The sequence below is a fragment of the Anopheles coluzzii genome, chromosome 2, assembly GCF_943734685.1.
Source record: "Anopheles coluzzii chromosome 2, AcolN3, whole genome shotgun sequence".
Taxonomy (NCBI): domain Eukaryota; kingdom Metazoa; phylum Arthropoda; class Insecta; order Diptera; family Culicidae; genus Anopheles; species Anopheles coluzzii.
Window position 1 is genome coordinate 15,410,067 of NC_064670.1, and position 22,434 is coordinate 15,432,500.

Genomic DNA, 22,434 nt, shown 5'->3' on the forward strand with positions numbered 1-22,434 from the left:
GAACACACACTTTTCTTTGCATATGTTTTAAATTTATTTTTACACTTTCATACAACTTTTTTCGCCCGTGAGCTTTTGTGAGCTTAATTTTAATCGGCATCTTTTTCAGTAGTATCGTTACACCTCAATGGTACAGAGGCAGGCAGTAGAGTGAAGACACATTTTTCTTCCTTACATGTATTAGCACTTACACACGTTTATATGGGGTTTGTTGTGTTCGAGAGACGGCAGTCCTACTACTGGCTAAACTAGCAAACACACAGCAACACAGTGCATGTTTGGTGTGTTGTTGCCCCTTCGAAGCCTTACATGAGGTGTTCTCCAATTGGGAAGGAACTCTAGATTGCATTTTTTGACAGTAAAACCTCTGCACAGGTGTTCCCCTTTCAAGCGGAGAGGCAATCGATACACGTATAGCTTCGGTATCCTCCTGAACTTAATTTGGAAACAAACACAGTTTATAGAATTTCAATCACACTCGCAAAATCAGCTCACTTACTTCACTACCGATGACTACAAACTAATTTGCAAATATAAATAAATACATCCTCTACGGGGGAGGGGGGGTTTGAATTTTCCAATCAGTTTTCCCATGTTTGACCAGCGTTAAGGATTATGAGTTTTAAACGCGTACAATGCAAAACTTTTGCAATTAAATGCCGCAATCGCTCCGTACAAACCCGCGAAGGGTTTCATTCTTGCCTTGAAAGATACAGTACGCTCTCTTCCATCCCCCCTTCGTCTACCAAGGAAGCAAGGTCGCATTGGCTCACCAAACCAAAGGGGAGGGGGTGGGAGAAGCCGTAGCAAAGTGGTGAATGATTGATTATGCGCCTTAATCATTTATTCCTATGCAATTTGAACACAGTCGCGTGCACGCATGCTTTTTCAGCACGCATACTGACCGCAAAAAAACAGACAAAAAAAAATGTAGGGCCTATCTAAACCTAACCCTAAACTAAAGCTAATTACACTGCAAAAAAACGCGCAATGACAAAACACTCAATGCGCTGGAAAAACTTATTTAACACTATTCAATCCCAAAAAAAAAAATGAAAAGAAAAAAAAAACAAAAAAAGTCGATGCGACCGTGCTGCATTAAAGAAATGATGCATCATAAACTATATACCCCCCTTTTCCATCGAACAGCAACACCCGCGTTTTGGGTATCGAGGTGTGATGCTGCTCCGAACGAACAGAAAGGGATTGTGGCGATTTCACTGCATTAATCACTAAGAATGCAAAGAAAGTATAACAAAAATATTTTACAAGAATTAAAAAAAAAAGAAAAGCGTAGCAAAACAATAAAGAAACCTTAATTATGTGTTGTTTCGCTAATAGACGCGCAAGTTTCGTTGCTACTGCATAATGCTGTGATTATCCCGATTTTCTTCTTGCATTGGAAAAAGCGGGGGAAAACTAGCTTAAAACAACAAAAAATTACGAAAGATTTGTGGGTAGTAGTGCAAAAAAACAGGAAAGAAAATATATATAGAATATAAAATATTCCTATAGCAAAAAGGAAAAACCACACACATACACGCATTCGCTTAAAATCGCTATACGCTTCGATGCTAGACACTATGTACAGATATCCTTTTCCCGTCCGCGGGCTTTGCGCGAGCTCCGCAACGGTTTTACCGAATGTTGGTGAACAGATTCAGCACGCTCTTGTTTTCCTTCTGTGACCGTGCCTTGCTGAAGACGTTCCAGAAGCGCAGCGTTTCGTCCCCTGCCCCCGTCACGATCGCTTCACCGTCGGGGCTGAGGGCGAGGTAGAGCACGCGGTACGAGTGGCCCGTCAGCTTGGCCACCTGCGTCAGCGACGGGTACTTCCACACGAGTATCTGGTTCTGGGAGTAGCCGTGCGTGGACACGAGCTCGGACGAGTGCTTGGACCAGGCCAGATTGCACACCTGCGAACCGGTGTCGACGCACTGCATCGGCTGGCCGGTGAGCGTGTTCCAGAAGCGTATGCACCGGTCGGCCGTACCGCCACCGCTCGCTAGCAGGCCGTGATGGTGCGGCGACCAGGCGATCGCTTTCACCGCCGCCATATGCTCCGAGTACGAGTGGACCGGCGTGGAGGAGTGCTGGTTCCACACGTACAGCCGGTTGTCGTTGCCCCCGCTCGCCAGGTACTGGTTGTCCGGGGACCATTTCAACCCGCACACCTCCTGCCGGTGGCCGGCCAGCCTTCGCTCGGGGACCTGCGACGGGGTGCGCGTGTCCCGCTGCATGATCAGACGGTCCCTAGACCCGCTCGATAGGACGTCCCCGTTCCAGGCGAGGGCTCCGACGCGTGCCGAGTGGCCTTGCAGTTTGTTCACCTAAAGGGGGAAAGGAAGGAAAAAATGAGCAAAAGTCGGGAGATTAGCAATTGGAGAAATAGTTATAAAAACAGACACAAAAAATGCCTCGTAAAACGTTTAGCCGGGACAGAGCAATGGGGAAACCCGCCTATAAGTGGTCTCAACAATCACGTGCGTTTGTCATTTAGTTCGCAAAAATAAAACAAAAAACACACACACACTTATCCTACGCACCCGCGTTAGTGGGTCACGCACTTTCCGGAACTGGCCAAAGACATGTGCAAAAAAAAAAAAACGAACCCAGTGTGCAAAAACAAAACAAAGAACACATTCACAGTGAGCGAGCGAGCGACTGAGGTGATGCTGATGGATTATAAAATTCATGTCACGCCACCATGACGCGTTGCGTATGCGTGGGGAGGACATCGGATGCGTGCCGTGGAAGTTCGGGGTCATGTTTGCAAATTTTTGCGCCCGCTTTTGCGCAGAGAAACGCTTTCTAACGGTGGAAGTGACGGAAACGGACTCGCGAGAGTATTGTTTCCTTTTAGTGCGAATTTCTACACACTGCCGTTGGGAATTGTGCGTGAGCTTATGGGACACAGGCGTAGGTTTTGTTTGCTTAGCGAAGATCCAAAGTGGCAGGTGCGGGGCGGTGGTGGTGGTGTGGATTCTTTCCACCAATTTCAGCCGTGCCGTCTTGCTGTTGGATTTGAATTTCGCAAACCTTTTCTGCACAATCGTGACCATCGGCGGTGTGTGTATTTGTTTTCCGGGTGGTTCAGGCGGGTGTGACGGCAATACGGTAGTGAAAGGTGGTCCTCTGTTTGCAAATTTTGGCAACTTTTCTCAACTTTCCATTTCAATGGACGGTTGAAAAGTGGGATAGGATTGTTTTCTAGGATGCAAAACCGCACCTTTTAACTGGGTGTTAACTGGTTCGTTAAACTTTAAAAGAAGGAAGTGAGCAATGGATGCATTTCTCCTAGCCGATAACTCATTATCTAAAACATCCTCCTGTATGCGATTCGGCAACCTGAGGGCAATGTACCAAATGACCGCTGGTACTAAAGCTGCCAGCTCACATCCACTAGTTTCCCCCGAGAAATGGGTTAGCAAGGTGGATGGTTGGATGATTAACGCTCACGTAAACCATGTTTTTACACGTACGGTCAAGAAATCTAACACTCCCGCGAATGAATCACGCGCTTCTAGCGAAACCGGACTGTACAAGAAGTAGCGGAGCAGCGGGTCAATTGTAGCAGGAAAAAGAACGAATTTACACACACACGGCGTCCTGTATTTACTTGACGTGCTTTAATACTTTTTCGTAGTTTTTTTTCTGTTCACCCCCACTACCTAAGCGAGAACCGGTAAAATGCGCTCGTAAAAGCGCACCGCGTCTCGCCCATCTTAACGATGCTAAAAGGTTCGGCATGCAACAGTCAAGTGCAATAAATATAATGTGCTTCCCCCGTCCGACGACACAGGGTTTGTTGGCACAGGGCAAACAGCAGGCCGCAGTCAAGAGATGCTCCCGCTTGCCAATTGTCTCGTGAAGTATGTCTTTGCAACAAAAAAACGCGGATTCCACACCGTGCCAGTGATGGACAGTAGTAGTAACCGGCGAACGGCGAAACCCGAAACGAAACGGGCAAAAACCCCGTGCGACAGTCGGACCCCGCCGGGTCGTGTGCTGCTCTCAACCGTGAAGTGGTTCTGCAAATAAAGATCAATTAAAGATTCATCTCGCGGGATGAAGAAAGTGTCCCCCCATCCGACCACCTGCCCTCCCGAGTGTTTTAAAAATTGCGGAGATGATGTATATGTCTTCATCTTCGCTAAACACAAACACACAGCGCTGGTTGTTGCTCTGCAAAATGGGGGGGGGGGGGGGGGGGGGATGATGCACTTAAACAAATGTTCTTTGCCATGACACAACAACATGCCCCCCCGAATAGCAAACAAACGGCTCAACCACAGTTGTGCAACCGATACAGAAGCAAGTGGACCGAGGATTAAAGCTTCCGCGGTTGCCGCCACTGTCACGGGGAACAACAAAAACAGCCAAACGGACAACCCAACCACAGATTGCCTAATTGTATTTGCGAACTACTTTACATGTGATTGGCCTCCTCCACGCGCACCGCTAAAACCACGGTTGTTCTCTGTGTGGTGGTTGATTGACCCCGGCGGTGCTGCTGCTTCTTACCTGTTTGCTAGCGGCTACATCCCAAACGGTGACGTATCCGTGCTGCGTTCCTACCGCTAGCTGATGGCCCCGTTCGCTCCACGAGACGGACGTGATCGTGTTGGAATCGGAGCTGAGATCGCACAGCCGCGTCACCTACAAAGGACAAGCGGATGGACAACAAGAAAATACGTGTGTCAGTAATGGATGATTCGCTGGCACGGAAAGTCCCCAACCATGCTCTCTCTCACCTGGCTGGTGCATGCACTCCAGAGGTAAACGCAGCTGCCCAGCCCAACGGCCAGCACATTCTGGGCGGACCAGTCGACGAGGTTGAGATAGAAGTCGTCCTGCAGTTCCGGCGCGTCCAGCACTTTGAACGGGATTTTGGAGATTTTGCGCGTCGCCTTCCGGGGCGAACGGAGCAGCTTCTGGCTTTTGATGCTGACGGGCGACAGCGAGTACGGGCATTGTTCGTTGTAGTCCTGTGCAGAAGAAGAAAAAGAGAAGAGCAATGGTTAGGATTAAGAAAGAAAGAATAGGGTGAAAGTGTTATGAGCGATATATTAAGTTAAATTAGGTCCCCGGCGTTCAGACATTATTTATTATTTATCCACACACGAGACACACGATAAAAGAAGGTCCTAATTCGGTGCTCTGGCCACAATACCCGTCGTCGCATAATACCGGCGGAGACACATAATTCCAATTTGATGGCGACTGTTCACTACCATCCATTTCAGTCCATCAAAAACCCGTTACCGGAACACAATGTGCATGCACTCCTCCTTTGCGTGTGGCTTTTGAGCATCGTCTGCAATTTATGGTTGCACCAATCTTTGCTCTCGTATCCAGAGCAGAAAATTGACACATCTTTTCACAGCTTTTGATCGCTTCATTCCGACACAATTGATTGGGCAGAATTGCAGAAAGAACCTTACTCTAAGGGCGCAGGCAAAAGCAAGCCAAGTTAGCTCACTAAACATTCATCAATTCATCAGAGTGCATTATGGCAACAACGCAGCAGTTGCTGAAAACGGCTCCCAAAAGGTTAAGGCTTTGATGCTTTGGTGTTGTTCATGCATTGAACCACATTTGCGAGGCAATGATTGCATATTTGCAGCGCACCTTTGCGTCATTGGCATATAGTTGCTTATGCGGATGCGTCGCCATCCGGTGTAGAAATAAGGCTGGTCGTCGTTTTCGTTAATGGTTCGCTCTGACCGTGCAACTGCCGTGGGGATGTGTATGCAAATAGACCGCGCAAAATGCATTCGTCGCTTCTGTCCACCGACCCTCGGGCATCGCCATTTTACCTGTGTCCCGTTCCATACCCCTCGCCGGCACTCGTCGTCTAGACTAACGTGATTTGGTCGTGATTTTGCAAATAGGTGCAAACAAATTTATGACCAATTTGAATCTCCATCCCCGCAAGCACCGTATCGCGCAGTATATATCGTCTAATTAGCCTGACCGACATACAAAACCTTCAAGCGTAATGCATTCGATGCATCTAAAAGCTTAAACCCACTCAGACAAATAATGCTCAGAAGAGCAGACAAGAGCGTAATTCTTATCAATCCATCCTGGCCAAAATAAAAGATTAGCTGCTCGTTAAAAATTATACACCGTTTAATGGCACGACACTGCTGCAGTGTTTTGGGGTGCGCTCCTCGGGAAAGATCTCTATCCTTATCGGCGGGTAGCGCGATAGAGAACGTAGCCCGAAGCCAAACGAGCAAAACATTGCAATTACGCGCGGTTCACCGTGGTTGGACGTTAGTATTCCGCGACCGTTTAGATTGTGTGTGTGCGGCGGCACGCGCATCGCAAGCAACTGAACCGCTCGATGAAACTACCAGATAAGTGCGATCGTCATCATCACGGGGATGCAGCGGGCATTAGGATGCATTACTGCCTGTTTGTGGTGTGGTGCGTGATGCGTTCGTAGTTTACAGCCCCGATAACGAACGCAGAAAGACAATCAACAAACCACTCCGGCGAACGGCGCATCCGTTAATGTCGGACCGGGGCTTGGCGGGGTGTCGTCTTCTCATTACACTCTGTTCACGGCTAATCAATTTTTCTTCCATCCATCCACCACACTACTGCATAAAAGTGAAACGATCTTGAAAGCGCGCAAAAAAACACAGAAACGGGAGAAATAAGGTTGAAAAAGGCCTCCCAAACAGTCCGAACGGCTGGCGGAAGGATTGATGGACCATGACCAAACCTAATGTGCGATGCACGCTATGACGCGTTATAAGTGAAGGAAACACCGCAGAAGCACCCCGCGATCAGCCGGGAAACGGGAGCCAATAACCGAGATTTGAACGAGTTCTTCAAGCTGCTTGTCTCTGCCGCCTCTTGGGGGAAGAGGCAGAAGATCTGATTCCCATTTACGAGAGACACACTTTACACTTTCAGTTTTCGGTGGCGAGACGGTCCATTAGAACGTCGTCAATTAGTAGCAGCAGGCGCGACCGATCGTCGTTGTGTACAAACTTTTCCACGAAAGTTTTCTTCACCTCTTCGTGTCTTGGCGGCCAAATCAGCACTGGAAAACTGACACCACGCGGGGAATGGAACAGTCAGGGTGGTGCACCCCACGATCGAGTTGCACACCGGGCAGCATAAAATCATATTGCAACAGTCGACCGAATTTTATTTGCAAGGTTTAGAACCCTTCCCCTTTGCACTAGGGGTGCTACAGAAGCAAGGAAGGGTAGGGGGGGGGGGGGGGGGAAGAAGCACCGGCGAGGAAGGAAATCCATTGCATCACAACGGGCGCACGACCGATCCGGTCAGTCACCGGAATAATAAAATAAAAAAGGCGCTCACACACACACCACAGGCGGCCAGTACGCTTCGTACACCACCGTGGCCGTTGTTGGCTTCAGTTTGATGTGCTGGAGTTTTGTCCACAGCTGTAATGGATATAATTAAGGCATCAAACACACACACACACACACACACACGCCAGTCTTTTTGGACTTTGGAGGACCATTGGCCATTGACTTCAACCACAAGCAGGCAGCCAGGCAGGCAACCATTCAAATGAAACACACTCCAACGAACAAAACCTCTCCTTGGTGACCGATCGTAGACCGAATTCCAAGCTTTCTTTTTTTGCAGAGCAACCTTTGCCTCTTTTTGGTAAGGCGGACACACAGCCCCACACAGGAAAGGAGGTGCCATTCGACCTGCCGGGGTGCCGATTTTAAAAAACAAATATAAAGTGCAACACGTGACTGGGTGATTGTAGATTGTAGAGGTCGATCAGTAGTGAAGGTTTCGGGGGAAGGGGAGGAGATGTGCAAGTGGAATGGATTGAACAGAATTGCATTTATTTCGTTGGAGTTTGCAATTTTTCGCTGCAGTTCGCTGCCGCCATTTTGTGCTGCGTTTATGTAAAGTTATAAGCGCAGTTGAGTTAAAATTTTAAGAGCTTGAGCCGATTTTAAACAAAATCCAATCGATAAGTGCCCCGTCTGAGCTTGCCCTGTGGTTTGTTGAGTAGATGCACCGGTTTGTGCAAGGCCGGACGGGTTGAATTCTCATCTAGACCGTTGACTTCCGATATTCTAACAGACATTTTCCAGTTTCTACACGGTGAAATTGAGCATTATTCGTTTTAAATGGTTAAAGACGTTGCATGACACCATGTGACCCATCAACATCCCCATTTGTGGTTTGCTTGCTTGCCTACTTCTATATTGAAATGCATTACACACCACGCGCGCCCTCGATCTCATTATCACCTCATCATGCATGCACACTTAGAAAGAAAAACAGTCACCCACCAACGTCACCACCGTTCTGAGGACTTTAACCCCTTCATTAATGAGTCCGTCGTCTGGTACGTACTGCACATTATTCTTACTACACGCTAAAGCCTGTCTAGCACACAAACACACAGTTTGCTGTGCCTTTTCAGCACACATAAATCACCGATCACCTAATGAGAGGAGAGTTGCTTGCTAAAATGGGCTAGCCGGGCGGAATACAAAATTAGGTCGGTGCAAAATAGCGTTCCAGCGCTGCAAGAAATGTACACCCAATGTACACCCAATTCTATTCTTAAAAAACACACACATTCACAAGCCAGTAATGATAAAAATGGTAAAAAAAAACCATTGATGACAGTACTTGACGTGTTGTGGGCTCTCCAGTGCACGATGGTTTCTCAAGAGCAGCAACCAACCCGGTTAAAATGCACCACCACCAACGCGCGCGATTTAAATGAGTTGAAATAAGCCACTGCCAGCCAAAAAAAACAGTGTGGTTTTCACCTCTTTCTTTATTTTTAAAGTCATTCTTTCAAAGTTCCTCCCTCACACACGACAGTAAAAAGCTCGCGAAATTACACGAATAAATTACCGAATCGAGCGCGCTAATGCAAAAGGAAGCGTTGAACTGATGGTGTCAGCCGCGTCAGTGCAGCGTGAAATGATCGCTTTAAAATACGGTTCGGCGACAATTTTGGGTTGCTTTTGTTTTTGCTTATTTTTTTTTTTTGTGTTTTTATCAACTCTACCATGCAGTTGTTCCCATAAAAAACCCACACTTCAACCCACCACCAGTTGCCAGGTTTTTTTCACCTGGTTCACAGCTTTTTGGTGCTAGAATTAAATGCGATCGGTCTTGTTTGCAGCGATCGTGCAAAACAAAAAAGAAAAATGATGTGCTGCCACCATGAAACGTGGCGTTTAGTGTGGATTTGTGTGCTGAAAGTGTACACAGGATTTTGCAAATTGTTGCAAATTAAATTGCTTGCTAAACACAACATCGAGGCGAACACATCGACATTGGGCGTCGTGCAAATACGGCTACCAAGAAAAAGGTTCGCATCCGCAAGGGAGTTGGATGCATAAATAATTAAACGGTGACGTTCCGATCGAAAAGGCCCAAAGGGACAGTGGCAAAGCAACATAACCGGGGAGTTTACTGGGAGATACTGAATCGACCCGTTCCTCTTATCAGAGCTTGCAATAGGCAAACAACAATGTGTCTTGTGATGCACCAATCAACCAACAAATGATTCATATTGAGCCCATTTTCGAAGTTCTCAAATGGTCCCATCAATATGTTACTAAACGAATGATGAATCGTTTGTTGAACTTCCTGAGCGGAATGGGAAATCGTCCGCAAACAGTCCTCCTCAAATCTGTCCACATCCCCCAGCCCCAGACTACTGCTGCTCGTCTAACGGATTTTATTTGCCTTTGGGTTTAATTCGCTGCAATATAAAATACATTTTTTACGATTATTCTGCACTTCAGGTCAAAACAGCGGTTGAACCTTACGAGTGGTGGTCATATTTTTGTTGGTTGTTGTTTGGTTGTTGGTTTGCAACATGCACTGCACTTTCCATGCAAATATAGGATCGTGAATGCGCGCATGTCTGTGTGTCTGTTTTCATCTTACTCTGTGCCATTTCTTCAAGTGCAGGCTTTTTTTGTTGTTGCTTGCATCGGTAAGGAAACGCGAAGAGGGAACACGGATTGTGGTGGTCAAGATAAGGAAAGAATCACGGCATATTGCACACCACGGGCACACGCAGCAACACAACACACGTTGCGGGATTATTTCTTTACGCACTCAGGTTTTTTTTAAACTTGCCGCCGCCGAATCCCAACGAGGGACGACGGTTGATAATGGTGTGGGGAGCCGCCATACCAGCACAATCACCACTTATCGCGCTGTTTATTTTATGATGACTTCTTGCCCATTTCCCTTCCCATTCTTTGCCCCACACAAGCTAAAGAGAGGAGCTTAACTGTCTTGGGTTTTTTTTATTTGCATTTATTTGCAATCCATTGCAGTGCGTTCGCGTATGATATGGAGCGACTTTCCTGTGTGCAACCGAAACGACAACACTACTACTACAGTTAGCGTCTGTCTGTGAAGGGCTGCACCTCACTGACCATTGCTTTCTCAAGTGCATAAAATCTCTCTCAACCACGGCGGCTAAATGCATATGTACCGGAACCGCGAAACTGCGAGCCATTGCGAGCCGTTAACCATATGTCTACCCATTTTTTCCACCACGGAGAGTGGCGATGAGTTTACTTATTCACACCTCTTTCTTTTTTTTGTTGGCGTGTTGCATGAGATGCAACGGTGCATTTGTTTTGCTGCTGCATTTTGCGGTCAGTTTGGAAAGCATACCTTGGGGAGTACCGGGAACGAGGGGAAAAAAACGGGAGCAGTAACTAATGCTGTTGACCCTTACACCATTGTGCAATCGGAATTGGAAGATGATCGTTTTCGTTTCTGCCTAACTATGCGTGTTCTTAAATGTTCAGAACAATCAGTGCCATAAGCTGACCCAACAAAGCAAAATACGCCCTTTCCTCCGACCGAGGTGAAAGAGCAAACTAAAGTCACACAAAATAGAAACAGTTTATGATAGCATCCACAACCACATGGTTGTGGGATAAACCACACGAGTTTGTGGTAGATAATGGATACTGGGTAAAAAATCTCACGCCCCTCTTAAAGCGCTTATCAATCGTAGCCCTTATCTAAGTAGCTCATTTGCTTCCCACAAACAAGCGCCCGTCGCATGGTTTGTTGTTTGGAAATGGGAATTTACGATTTAAATTTGCTTTTGCTGTTGCTAATAAAGCAGCACACATTATTAATATGAGCATCATGTCGCCAAATAGTACGGATTAAAATCAATAAAACATTGACTTTAAAATTCGACCCCGGAATCCAATTGGATTCAAAAAAGTAATAAATACATAGCTCCCGGCGGTAAGAAAATCGCAATATTACGAACAACTCATCCTCTTATCATAATAAGGACAACCGAAAATAAGCGGCGCCATTCCGAAACGTGGTACAAATTTGTAACCAACTTTAATTACCCTCAGCAATCGCAAACCTTTGCACTTCTCGTTTGGAGGTTTCTGTCTCTGGAAGTAATAACCATTACCCAGAGTGGTGCTTCTCCAGCATGAAACCCATTGCCACACTGCTCGGTTCAACGATAATGGGCCGTCCGTTCAACACACACTGCCGCCGCACAAAGACGGGCGGTGGCGGCAACGGCGACGGACGGACAAGATTTTGCGAATTTATTGGAGACTTTCGCTGAACGCGTCCCATCAACTGTGTGTGTGTAACGATGATTGTGGTGGTCCGGCCCTCTCGTTCGGCAAGCACGCCTCTCTGCTGCCAAATCGGAAGCAATCGAGTATAATAAGGTCACCCCGACGCCGCCTCGCGCACCGATACGGTTCGGTAGCTTGGTTCGCCCGGGGCGGCAGCATTGCGAATCCCTCTTGCGCAGAAGGGCACACACACACGCGCGGAGCAATTACGCACCTTACCTTTCCAATGGTTATCAGTGAGCAAACGATCAGTGATCGAGTGGCAAAACACAGTGCGTACTGTAGTGCTGGGTACAATAAAGTAATTTAACTTCGAAACCAGTGCTGGTCATAGGGCGCGCGTACGAGGAGTTCTGGGCAGTTGTACCTTTCCAATAAAAACAAAGGGTGTTGCGCTGATTTAAAGCAACAAACATGCGTACGTAATAAATCGTTAAGCCGATGTAAGAACAAAAAAAAACCTTCAGCTTTGAGCGACAACGTATAAAAACCAGTGTGTCGTTAGAAAACGACGTCATGTTGATCGTCCCTCCGCACACCAACGCTGAAGTTTATTGCATGCAATAAAGCACATTCACGCAAAACCGTTCGTCCCGTCCGTCCAATCCGGATGAACCTCTCCGGCGCTGTCGGAACGAACGTCAAGCAACCACAAGGAAAGGAAAAAGAACAACGCTAATAACAAGATCCCTTCTGGATCAAGCAAGCCCAAGGTCTTTAGGGCAGTAACGCCGCCGCCGCTTATCATGCTGTAATGCCACTATCACCGGTCCCTGAAATCCCAAACCCCACTGCACAAAACAGAACCAGACATAATGAAAACCTCCACAAGTCCATCGAATGCGAATCCAGAAATCCATTCCATTCCCATTGGCATCCCCCCCAAAAGTAGTTAGTGCAACCAACAGAGTACCTTCGTTTCCCCCCTGGTGGCTATGTTGAGCAATAATGGCTGTTAGAACCACATTTGCCAAATCCGTATCTTATCACACCTTGTGCGCAAAAAAAAAAGTAGCACGCCTGGCGCCTGCTTGGCGCTCCACCAATATGCCAATCCAACAGACCGATCTCGCGCAACATTGCAGCCGCAGTCCGCGCCCGGTGTATTTTTGCGCATTTTGCACTCCAACCACCCTATGTGTGACCCACTGTCTCTATGACCGTTGCATCGCCCGGCTATCACGTCACGTCAAACATCAAAACAAAGCTAATAAAAGTTTGCCTCATAATAACACTGATAGTAGCGCGGCCCTACCATCAGCATGTGAGTGAGCCGGCAGGAACCTCATCTCTTGTCAGTGAATGCATAGGGGATCGGGATGCACATGGTTTGGCATACAAAACAACACACACACACACACACACCCGAAACAGCGCTACATAAATCAAGACTAGAAGCAATTTTAGAACAATTAATGGTGCCTCGACACGAGCAAGAGCAAGAACAACAACCGCCCGAACGATCAAGAAGGTCCCCCGGCGGGTTCAATTGATTGCACCCAGCCAGCCAGTCGGCGGTACACCATCATCGAGGGGGGAATCTTTTGGCCAATAATGCCCGGGTGTGCATTATCATATTGTGAAGGAGCACACACACCCCGGACATAAGTGGGGATATGGGCAGAGCATTGGTGCAAGAAATTGACTTCATTATAGGCCGCTCTTTTCGGGGCAAGGTGACTGGAGGCCCCTTTGAAGATTCTTGTCATGTTCTTCTCGGCTGTCAGTAGACAGCAAAACAGCAAGCGATTAGATCGTGGCTACGAACAACGATTGCTTGTTAGGCGAAAAAAAGGAACTGTGCGCCACTGTGCGCTCTGCTACCTCCTGCGGTGGGGCAAAACTAATGGGAAAATAATATTGTAATGAACGGTATGACAAATGCGTTCTGCCTGACTGGCGGTGTCGTTTTGCAATAAAAAGGAAAGCCATTCCACATCCACATTCGGAGCGGTTCAGCCTCGTTTAAGGAGGGTGATATGGTTGTTTGATGTTTGCTGATGCTACACGGAAGCAACAGCACCGGTAACAAGCAAACCTCCCAAAAAGCACCAGTGCCCTCTCTCTCTGTATGAGAAGAAGCAAGGAAAAGGAAAAGCAGGAAAACCCAACACATCATGTACAACTCTAAAAGGCGGATCTAATAAAGTTACATGAAATATGATGACACTTTGCACAACCATTCAGCGGCTGCAGTAGTACCACTTGCTGTTTCACAGTTAAATACACAATTCAACATTGAGGAGAGAGAAAGAGGATCTTCCCTACTCCGGGTGCGTAATGCCAGTAGTGGCCAGATCGATGAAATATGCATCTTTTCACCAAAAAACCGGGAGTGCACCCTACGCACACTCCTTACGCACACTGTGTGTTCGGCGGTGGTGCGTCTCCCGTTGGTGCGTTAAACACCCAGCCCAGACACGCACCACCATACGCAGCAGCGTTGCGCACTGGTGCGTGTGCGAAAAATTAATAGAAAACTCATAAACCTAGTAAAACAATCACCACCACCACCTGGATAAAGGGGCAGCCGTTTTTCTTTTCAATTAACAGTTGCCACGGGCTTACCCATCCCAACCTTCGAATGGCAAAAGGCAAAAGGGGAAGAAGGTTTTGCAGAAGTCATGGAAAGGTGCGGGGATCGAAGGTGCGTGTAGAAGGTGGCGTGGTGGTTTACCCATTCGCTCTCTCTCTCTCTCTCTCTCTCGCAAGGGTATTGAAGGAGCCTTTTTTCTTGCCTTTTTTTGTGGTCATACCACGGTACAAATTAAGACACACATATTTGTCTTAGGCACCCCCCCCCCCCCCCTAGAAAAGCACGGCGGAAAACATTGAAACTCCAATTTGTTCAATCGTTTCATTTGGTACGTGGGGTTTTTGTGTTTGCAGAGGTCGGTCGGCTCCCGATCTACTAACACCGGTCAGGTGGTCATAACGCAATGGATGGATAACTTTCGGAATTTAATTTCGCAAACATCGTACAACGCTCATCGTACGCACCACCCTCGCTCCTTCCCGTCCCCACAATGCGGTAAAACAAACGAAGGAAAGGAATGAATGGAAGAACTACACACACACGCACGCACGTCCGGAGGTTAAGTACCTGGGGTCCGCCCACCCATCCCCCCCAGTGGGGCCATATAATGTGCAACAATTAATTGTCTCCGTCTCCGTGGCTTGCGCTCGGAGGACAGCAGCCAAGCGGCGGGGGAGGAGGCCAGGTTTCGGAAGCCGGAATACATTCTTTACGCAGTTGCGTGTATCTGGCGGGAGGAAAACGACAACGACGACGACGACGACGACGGGTGGAGTCAATTTCTTAATTATCACGTTTGTTTTCTTAAAGCCCGCAAGTGTGGATTGGAGAGGCAGTGCCGTTTTTGAGCTGCTTCAGAGTTGAAGGAGGTGTGAAGAATGGGGGGGGGGGGGGGGGGCACGACAGTGGTGGTTGGTTTTTATCGTACAGTTGCCTTTTTGCGAAAAATTGGGTTGCCAAAAAACATTAGCCACACAAACAAAGCACACACACACACAGCTCCCGTTAAAACAGATAACAATAGCTGGAACAGAAAACGTCCCATCTGCTTCCTTCCTTCCTTACGGTACCCGTACGGAACCGGGCAGCCTGATAGTGGCAAGAGAAGGACAGGTCCAAGGCAGACACATTTGTGCAGATTTTTCTAATGTTTCAATCAAGCAATTAATGGCATTGGGAATGATCGTTTATCGGAAACGGCCAGCCAAAAATGCCCGCTGACATTCGGAACGGGAGCAGCAGCAGCAGCAGCAGCCGACAGAGCTCAAACCGTTTACATAGTAATTGCTGCCAATGAGTTTACCGGGTGTCCCCCCTCCCCCGGTGGGAGCTTATCTGGGGAGCTCCTGTGTTCGGTGGAAGAGAGCGCTTCCGGACGCGGGACACGCACGCACGCAAAAAAGCAGCGGATAGAAATTGGCAAACATTTCACTTGGAACGCGGTGATGGTGGTGCGTACGGGAACGTGCGTTGGATGCGTCAACGATTTCGCGACCGCTTCGCGAATATTTTATGCGTTCGAATTCCGCCGACGGCTTTTTTGCTTTGTTTTCTTCTTCTTGTTGTGCGGCCTGTGTGTGTATATCGTTTCGCTGACGCTGTGCAATCTCGGTGCCAGTGGTCCGGAATTAATATGTTAAGTGTGCGTAGGGAAGAAGATGAGCAGAGGACAGGGGGAGGTTACGCATATTCTTACGCATGTGGTTTACCGCTTAGTTTGCTATTCCTGCGCGTGCGCGAACGGGCGCAGCGCGAACGGGCGCAGCCGAAAATTCATTTCGCAGCCTTTCGCTAAATTGTGCCCTCTTTTTCGCAGCGATTCGTATGATAATTGCATTAATTACAACTGGATCAGATGGGGTGTCTTCCCGCGGTCTCCTCTTCTGCCTTTATTGTTGAGGCCGCATCGGTTTTCCGGGTGGAGGAATTATATTTCCTCTTGATCGTTGCTGTTGGAGGATCCTTGCGTTTATGCGATTGAAAGAAAGTTTTAATCGACAGGATGAAAACGAAACTAAACCCATTACCATTAGGGATTGTGAACAGGTTTTAGGGAAAGGAAAAGTGATTGGTTACAGTTGATTATGACAAAAAAAAGCGTGTTAAGCAACATTAACACTAATCACACTTACACAGAAGGGTAACTGTGATTTAATTTCAATACAAATTGTAAATAAAAACAATATTCGAACTTAGAACCAGAAGCAAACGTTCTAGCACTTTAAACAGCTGATTAGCAGAAAATGCAACGAAAATAAATAACAAAAAAAGTCCTCTGATCGCACCGATCGGTCACCTTTTAATCGACCAAACTGACTGCCCCTTGGGCGGCCAAAGACACGTAACGTATGCTAATATGCTTTGCATATTTAGCCCGTCATCAACCTGCTCCAACCAGCCCCCTTTCCCGCCCGGTGGCGTTTCGCATGTTTTTGGCGCTTTTTTGTTTATACATGCTTCACACGCATATACGCACACACCTTCCCTTTCTTCGCAACGGGAGAGGGCTAGATCACCGATCATCCGATGGAGCGGCGTTCTGTTTGTATTTCCGTTGCCGTTGCTTTTTGCGCTTCGATGGAAATGCGAACTGAACTGGAGACGGGGCGCGGGAAAGATTTGATTATTAACGTTTAGCGTTTAGCTGATCGCTACCGATAAGCCGCAGCAGCAGCGGTGTAGCCATCGTCTTCTGCGCTTCGTGTTGGTCCCCGCTCCGGGAGATCGCGATCAAGCGTGTCAAGTGCCGCGCGATAAGCATCTTTCTGACACGCTCGGGCAGGGAACTGGGACGCGTGTTTAGGTGCTTGCGTGCGTGTGTATGTCAACAGTCGGTGTCCAGTTGAATGCACCGCCGGGTGTGTAATTCGAGGTGCGTTTTGTGACCACCAGGCAGGCACACATAAACGATGCCGACCGGCTGGCAACGGGCCATCGTGGGGAAGGGTTTTTGCACTAAACATGGTTCCGCAACTTCCTCTACAAAGAAAAGTGGACAGCACAATGCTGTGACTTCCTTATTCGTGCTTACTTCCTTCCTCCTTCCTTCCTTCCTTCCTGTGTGTCTGATTCGGGAAAAGGCTCCAAATATAGACGTTCCCGTTTCCCAAAACGGCAGCAGCATTAAGAATTCAACTCCAACCATTTGTGTACCATACAGTAACGATCCCCTGTGGAGTGTAGCAATTTTTAGAACGTCTACCAACTGATCGATGAAACGTTTAACGCGTCTACGTGTACGTATTCATATGAGTTCAGTGCACTTTAAGGTGAGACCAAAAATGTGTCCACACTCAGCTGTTTCAACATGTTCTAAGAAGTAAGTCCAACGCAACGCACATGTGTGATAAAACAATCTAAACTCTTCACACATCATACAAACACATACACGCACAAGCTCGATCTGTCTATTAGGGAGGATGCTCTTCAAACGGGTCAATGGTGTGGAATCGGGTGGTGCTGCTATTAATAAACCGAATACAGCAGCAGGAGCAGAACGTTTAAAAAAAGCCATCCGTCTGCGTTGGGCGTGGGGTGGCGTGTGTTGCAGCGCCATTCGCCGTCGATCGGGATAGCAAAAATAACCAAAAAGGCGTCACAGATTCGATCTGGGAGGGATCGCGTTGCTACGGCTGTGCATCTATTTTCCCGCACACTGAATGACTAAAAGTGAGAGTAAAATAATAATTTAATGTACGGCTAGCAGTAGCAGTAGTACTAGTACTACATTGTATAGATTCAAGGCTAGCGGCAAAGTGTATTTGTTACAAAGTCTAGTCCGATGCGGTTAATGCATCACAACTGTGACAATATTGCACCGTGAGTCACATTAGTCTATCTTCCAAACGACGATGGGTTGTGTAAAAGTCATTAAGCTTCGCTTATCTGTCTGACCGAGTGGGCGAGACATGCAGACAAGCGGGATCGTATGCAATACTTCCTTTGTGGCGACAGTATTGGTGGCTCATGTAGTTACACGTTTCGCTTGGTTCCGGTTTGCTTCTCGTTCCCGTATCAAACGATGCATCCTCAAAACGGAGATACATTTTTCACGATAAAGTGCGTACACTGCACCTATCAGGCAGATACACACACACACGGTGCTTATCAGCGGAAATATCCCATGGGCGCACCTTCTTATCAGCAAACTGCACCCGCGGTATGTATCGGTTCGTCGTGTTTGTGCTGTTACGAAACCTGTACCTGTTTCTACCGTTTCGTGCACTGGTAAGGGGCGCACACAACCTGCTAGGCAAGGCCCAACACACATCGTCCAATCTTTGTGCTGTGGCCTGGCCTAGTAAGCACCGATAGGGGGATGTTTTATCGCCGCGCTAGCAGCATGGCTTCCCTGCCTAATCGTGACGGCGTGACTCTAGCCAGTGGGACCAGTGTACCATAACAGGTACACTAGAGGGAATCGACTTTCGCCTAACGTTCTTCCGATAATTAAACGCTAATGGACAGCGCCTAGCGCACATCCTATTTTACTTCCCTCTCTCTCGCTCTCTCTCTATCGTCCACCACACCACGTACCTGTTTTGTCGGTGACTGATATTTGAACAGGCCGGTCCGCTGGCTGTTTGCATGCAGCCCACCGCCACCAGCTCCGCCACCGCCTCCACCCCCGCCACCTCCGCCACCGCCGCCGCCGCTTCCATTCTTGTCGTCTGCCACCAGCTTCACGTCATCGATGCCCGTGCCGAGCAGCTCGTTCTTCAGCAGACAGCTGTAGGCCAGGCTGTCCCGTGCATTCTCGCCACAGTCGCGCTGCTTCTTCGTCGATTGGGGCGAATTCTCGTTCGACTTTGTGCTGATCGTGGCAAAGTTTGTCGTCCAGTTGTTGTTGGCACTGAAAAGTGGGACACTGCTTTTAGTGCGGAGCACACGGAGAGCGTCGCGCACACCATTTTTGGGTGCAAAATAATCCACCCACCCGCCCACCCACGGCTGGGCAGCATACTTACCGGCAGGGAATGAAGCGATCGTGCGCCGAGGAAGATTCGCTTGCCGAGAATAGACTGCGGGCCGCGGGACTGCGGAGCTGCATGTACCGCTTCTCGTACTCGGGGCTGAACATGGTGACGACGCTGTGCCGGGCACGACTCGGGGAGGAAATCGCTGTCGCTTGCCAATTTAGTAAACCCACCACCTCCTACACACACGCACACACACACGCGCGATGCTCGAATGCAGCACACTCCGAATTTGCAAACCGGCGGAAAGTCGCAACTTTTCACCTACGCGTGATTTTACTGTACCGGCAGCAGCAGTAGCGCTGTGAGGCCGTCTGCTTGATGCCTGTTGCTCCGGTCTAGGGTTCTGCCGGTGATGATGACGACTGCGACAAACTGAATCAACAAACGACACACCGGGCGTGCGTGTATCTGTGATCTGCTTTCACCACACCACCTTACACGGGGTGCGAGAGACACGCGTCGTCGTCTGAGCAGATGATTTCACGTGAGTAGGTTCTCGATTGCTACAAGAACTCGTGGAGGATAATCTTCTTGCACGTTTTGGGCCGATTTTTTTGTACTGCCACTTTTTTTTGTTTCGTTTAAAGCACAATCACATTTAGTCACTTTTCACACGACACGCACGGTCAGAGGAGTTCTGACATATTACAGCCAAAAATAAACTATAAAATATATAGGGTTAAAAATATATATCTTCTGCCGCCTTGCTCAACTCTCCTAACGGCCACTTGCGACAAGTAGTCAAACTATCCGGCAACCACACCCCTATCTCTTCAATTGCTTGTCTGTTCCAATTTATCACGCACAAACTATCTGCCGAAGTGTTTCCAACACGGACCGAACAGCTCCAACAAAAAACCAAGAGCGAGTGGGTAAATAATACGGGTGATAGAAAAATAAATCTCGCAATAGAACGCACGCGCGCGTGCACACACAATTCCGAGGCCCGTCTGTGCGGTGAGCGGTTTGACAGCAAATTGAACCCAAAAGACAGCATGGACAGTCGACCTAAACTCACAGCCCGCTTCGATGCGTGAGCGGGAGAGAAGAGGCGTGCGCGAGAGCAAGAGCAAGCAAGCTTCGAGCGAAACGCGAGAGTGAAAGAGAATTCTGCTAACGGTCGTACGGCAAAAGAGGGCGCCCGCCTATGCAAGGGCTCTCAGACAGAACGGGACAGGAGAGCCCGTGTGTAATGTGCTTCCTATCTCTTTTGCGCTTACGGCGCGTGCGGGCTCCACGTACGTCTCCTGCGTCGAATGGGCGATTAATTGTAAACGGTTCTGTCAAAGGCTGCTGGCACCGCAGCGTACGCAAAACAGGCCACCGCCAGCACCGTCGGGGCGGCCACTAATGATTCGTCGTATTATGCTGATGCACAAAATGGAAAATGCATTGAAAATGGGACACTCTCCCACACGGCGATACCTTGATAACGACCCATTGCGGTTGTAGTCGATTAGAAAAAGCTTACGTTCGTACGGACAGGTTTGGCGCAATTGGTTCTCGCTAACGATTCACATCATAAACACATTACTTGCAGCTTGGTTCCGGTCCTATTTTAATTCAATTAATGTAATGCCATCGCAGCAGAAGCCTAACGAGTTAGCGGATCAACACACGAAACAACCAATCGGACATGATCGTTCAATTGCGTATTTTGTGCATTGATCGTACAATAGCTCGTTGAGATTCTGCTTTGTGTGCGTCTTTCGTCGGACGAACTTGATTGATAATGCCCGAAATTTAAATTGCTCCGATTTTTAAAGGGATTCGTTATCAATTCTAATGTACGCGTACGAGATGGGGTGGAAGAAAGCAATGGAAAGCATCCATATGTTCTATCAGCTGCTGCTACGGGTGGACGGGTGGGTATGGGCGGCGGTACACAAATTGTGTCGTAATGTACGCTAAACAAATCTTTGCCAGAAGAGTTGTTGTGCTCGAAACACACTGACACTTACACACACATACAATAGATACACTTTTCTTTTGCAACACTGCTGAAAGCAACACGTATTGAAAATCTTCACATCGACGCATTATTTACCACCACGGACACGGGCAAAATCGCGTAACCCCCTCTGCCTGGCAGATGATGCTGCGTTTGCTTTGTTTACGTATCAACACAAACAAATAGCATTGTTGAAGGTTTTCCGCTACAACGCCACGAAACACAGCGCGGAGTATCGATACGGCACGGTTTGCCACGTCATGAAATGGAAAACTTTACCTTTTCCCATCGAATTTTTCACTTTTTCAACACCAACACGACTGGCCTGCCTGCTCGCCTACCTGCCTGCCTGCCTGCTTCTTCACCCCACTTGCGTCGTTTGCCTGTGTGATGTGCAGGCGCAAATACGGCATCACTCGAGCCACTTTCGTACGATTTCACGCGTATTTTAAGCGAAATGCGTAACGCGCCACCCCGCTAGAACAGAGACAAAACGCACCGAACACGGTTTTACGCGTGTTTTCTCGATTTTTCTCACGGAAAATCGTGAAAAAGCGCTCCACCTTCACGGGACTTGGACGGGCTTCGGAGAGCTCTGACGTATGTGACAGTTGGTCGTAACGCTTCATTTCAAGTTTGGCTGCGGGAAGCGTTAGCTGTCATTTGAGGAATGACGCGCAGTTTGCATTTTGGGACAATTTCGGTTACGCCGTATCGCATGATCGCGCGGCGTGCGTTTGTCATCCAGCCCTTTGCGATGTGAAGAATTGATTGGGTCAAATTAAAATCTGAACTAAATAAAATTATAGTTTGTCAAGTCCATCGCGATGTTACGTTAATTTTTGGTTAAATAACATTTTCGGATACGTTTGAGAAAAAAAAGCAAACTACCATGTTAAATTTTTTGTACGAATAACTTTTGTTCGTTTTGTCTTTGTTATACCAACATGTTTAATTTTCTTTTTTGGTTTTTAGTGTTTTTAGTGACTTTTTTTTAAATCCATCCACGTACTTTTGGCGCAGTTTCTTTATGATCAGTTAGCACTCGCAGCAATATGTAAACACTCAATATTTAGTCATGTTTGTTTGTTTGGTTTTCATTTTTTACTATACAATCGACATTCATTCAACATGAATAAAATGGGACTGAATAAGGGATATGGGACAGAATCGTCAACAGGAAAGATAGGTACAGTGAGCACACCGTTACTGCAGACAAGAAATGGATAATGTTTGAGCGGCTTGCAGTGGAAAAGGTGTAACAGATTGGTTGAAATGGCTATTTTCTGCGTTTGAGTTCGTTGTGGCACTGTTGTGTTTGTTTCTTTTACTTTCGTTTCGATA

At 47.7% G+C, this 22,434-nt stretch overlaps 2 protein-coding genes across 16 annotated transcripts in view; both read right to left on the minus strand.

The window, feature by feature from the left end:
- Window positions 1–10: 10 nt before the first annotated feature.
- Window positions 11–21,705, minus strand: LOC120951018 (fizzy-related protein homolog). 4 transcript variants are annotated; one of them, XM_040369489.2, is made up of 6 exons: window positions 21,432–21,705; window positions 19,128–19,801; window positions 18,697–19,012; window positions 4,755–4,988; window positions 4,525–4,659; window positions 11–2,330 (listed from the first exon to the last, which is right to left on the minus strand). In XM_040369489.2, the coding sequence occupies exons 2-6, from the start codon at window positions 19,238–19,240 to the stop codon at window positions 1,638–1,640; spliced, it is 1,491 nt and encodes a 496-aa protein (XP_040225423.1). In that variant the 5' UTR covers window positions 19,241–19,801; window positions 21,432–21,705; the 3' UTR covers window positions 11–1,637. The 4 variants fall into 4 exon arrangements, with proteins under 4 accessions (XP_040225423.1, XP_040225422.1, XP_040225424.1 ...); XM_040369488.2 differs by having other exon boundaries at window positions 21,370–21,705; XM_040369490.2 differs by having other exon boundaries at window positions 21,590–21,703.
- Window positions 21,706–21,985: 280 nt separating this feature from the next.
- The window catches only part of LOC120948153 (uncharacterized), a 162,949-nt gene continuing 162,500 nt past the window's right edge, over window positions 21,986–22,434 (minus strand). For all 12 annotated transcript variants that reach the window (XM_049606085.1, XM_040364181.2, XM_040364178.2 and 9 more), the window contains one exon: window positions 21,986–22,434. This exon is cut by the window's right edge and continues 2,236 nt beyond it. The gene's annotated coding sequence lies outside the window, so the exon portion shown is untranslated.

What these genes read in the sequence shown, in the direction of transcription:
- LOC120951018 (XM_040369489.2), bottom strand. Translation starts at nt 19,240, where the DNA reads ATGTTCAGCCCCGAGTACGAGAAGCGGTACATGCAGCTCCGCAGTCCC. An exon ending in GGAGTGCATGCACCAGCCAG is followed by an intron (nt 4,660 to 4,754) that starts GTGAGAGAGAGC and finishes TGTCCTTTGTAG; the next exon opens with GTGACGCGGCTGTGCGATCT. An exon ending in ATGTAGCCGCTAGCAAACAG is followed by an intron (nt 2,331 to 4,524) that starts GTAAGAAGCAGC and finishes TTCCCCCTTTAG; the next exon opens with GTGAACAAACTGCAAGGCCA.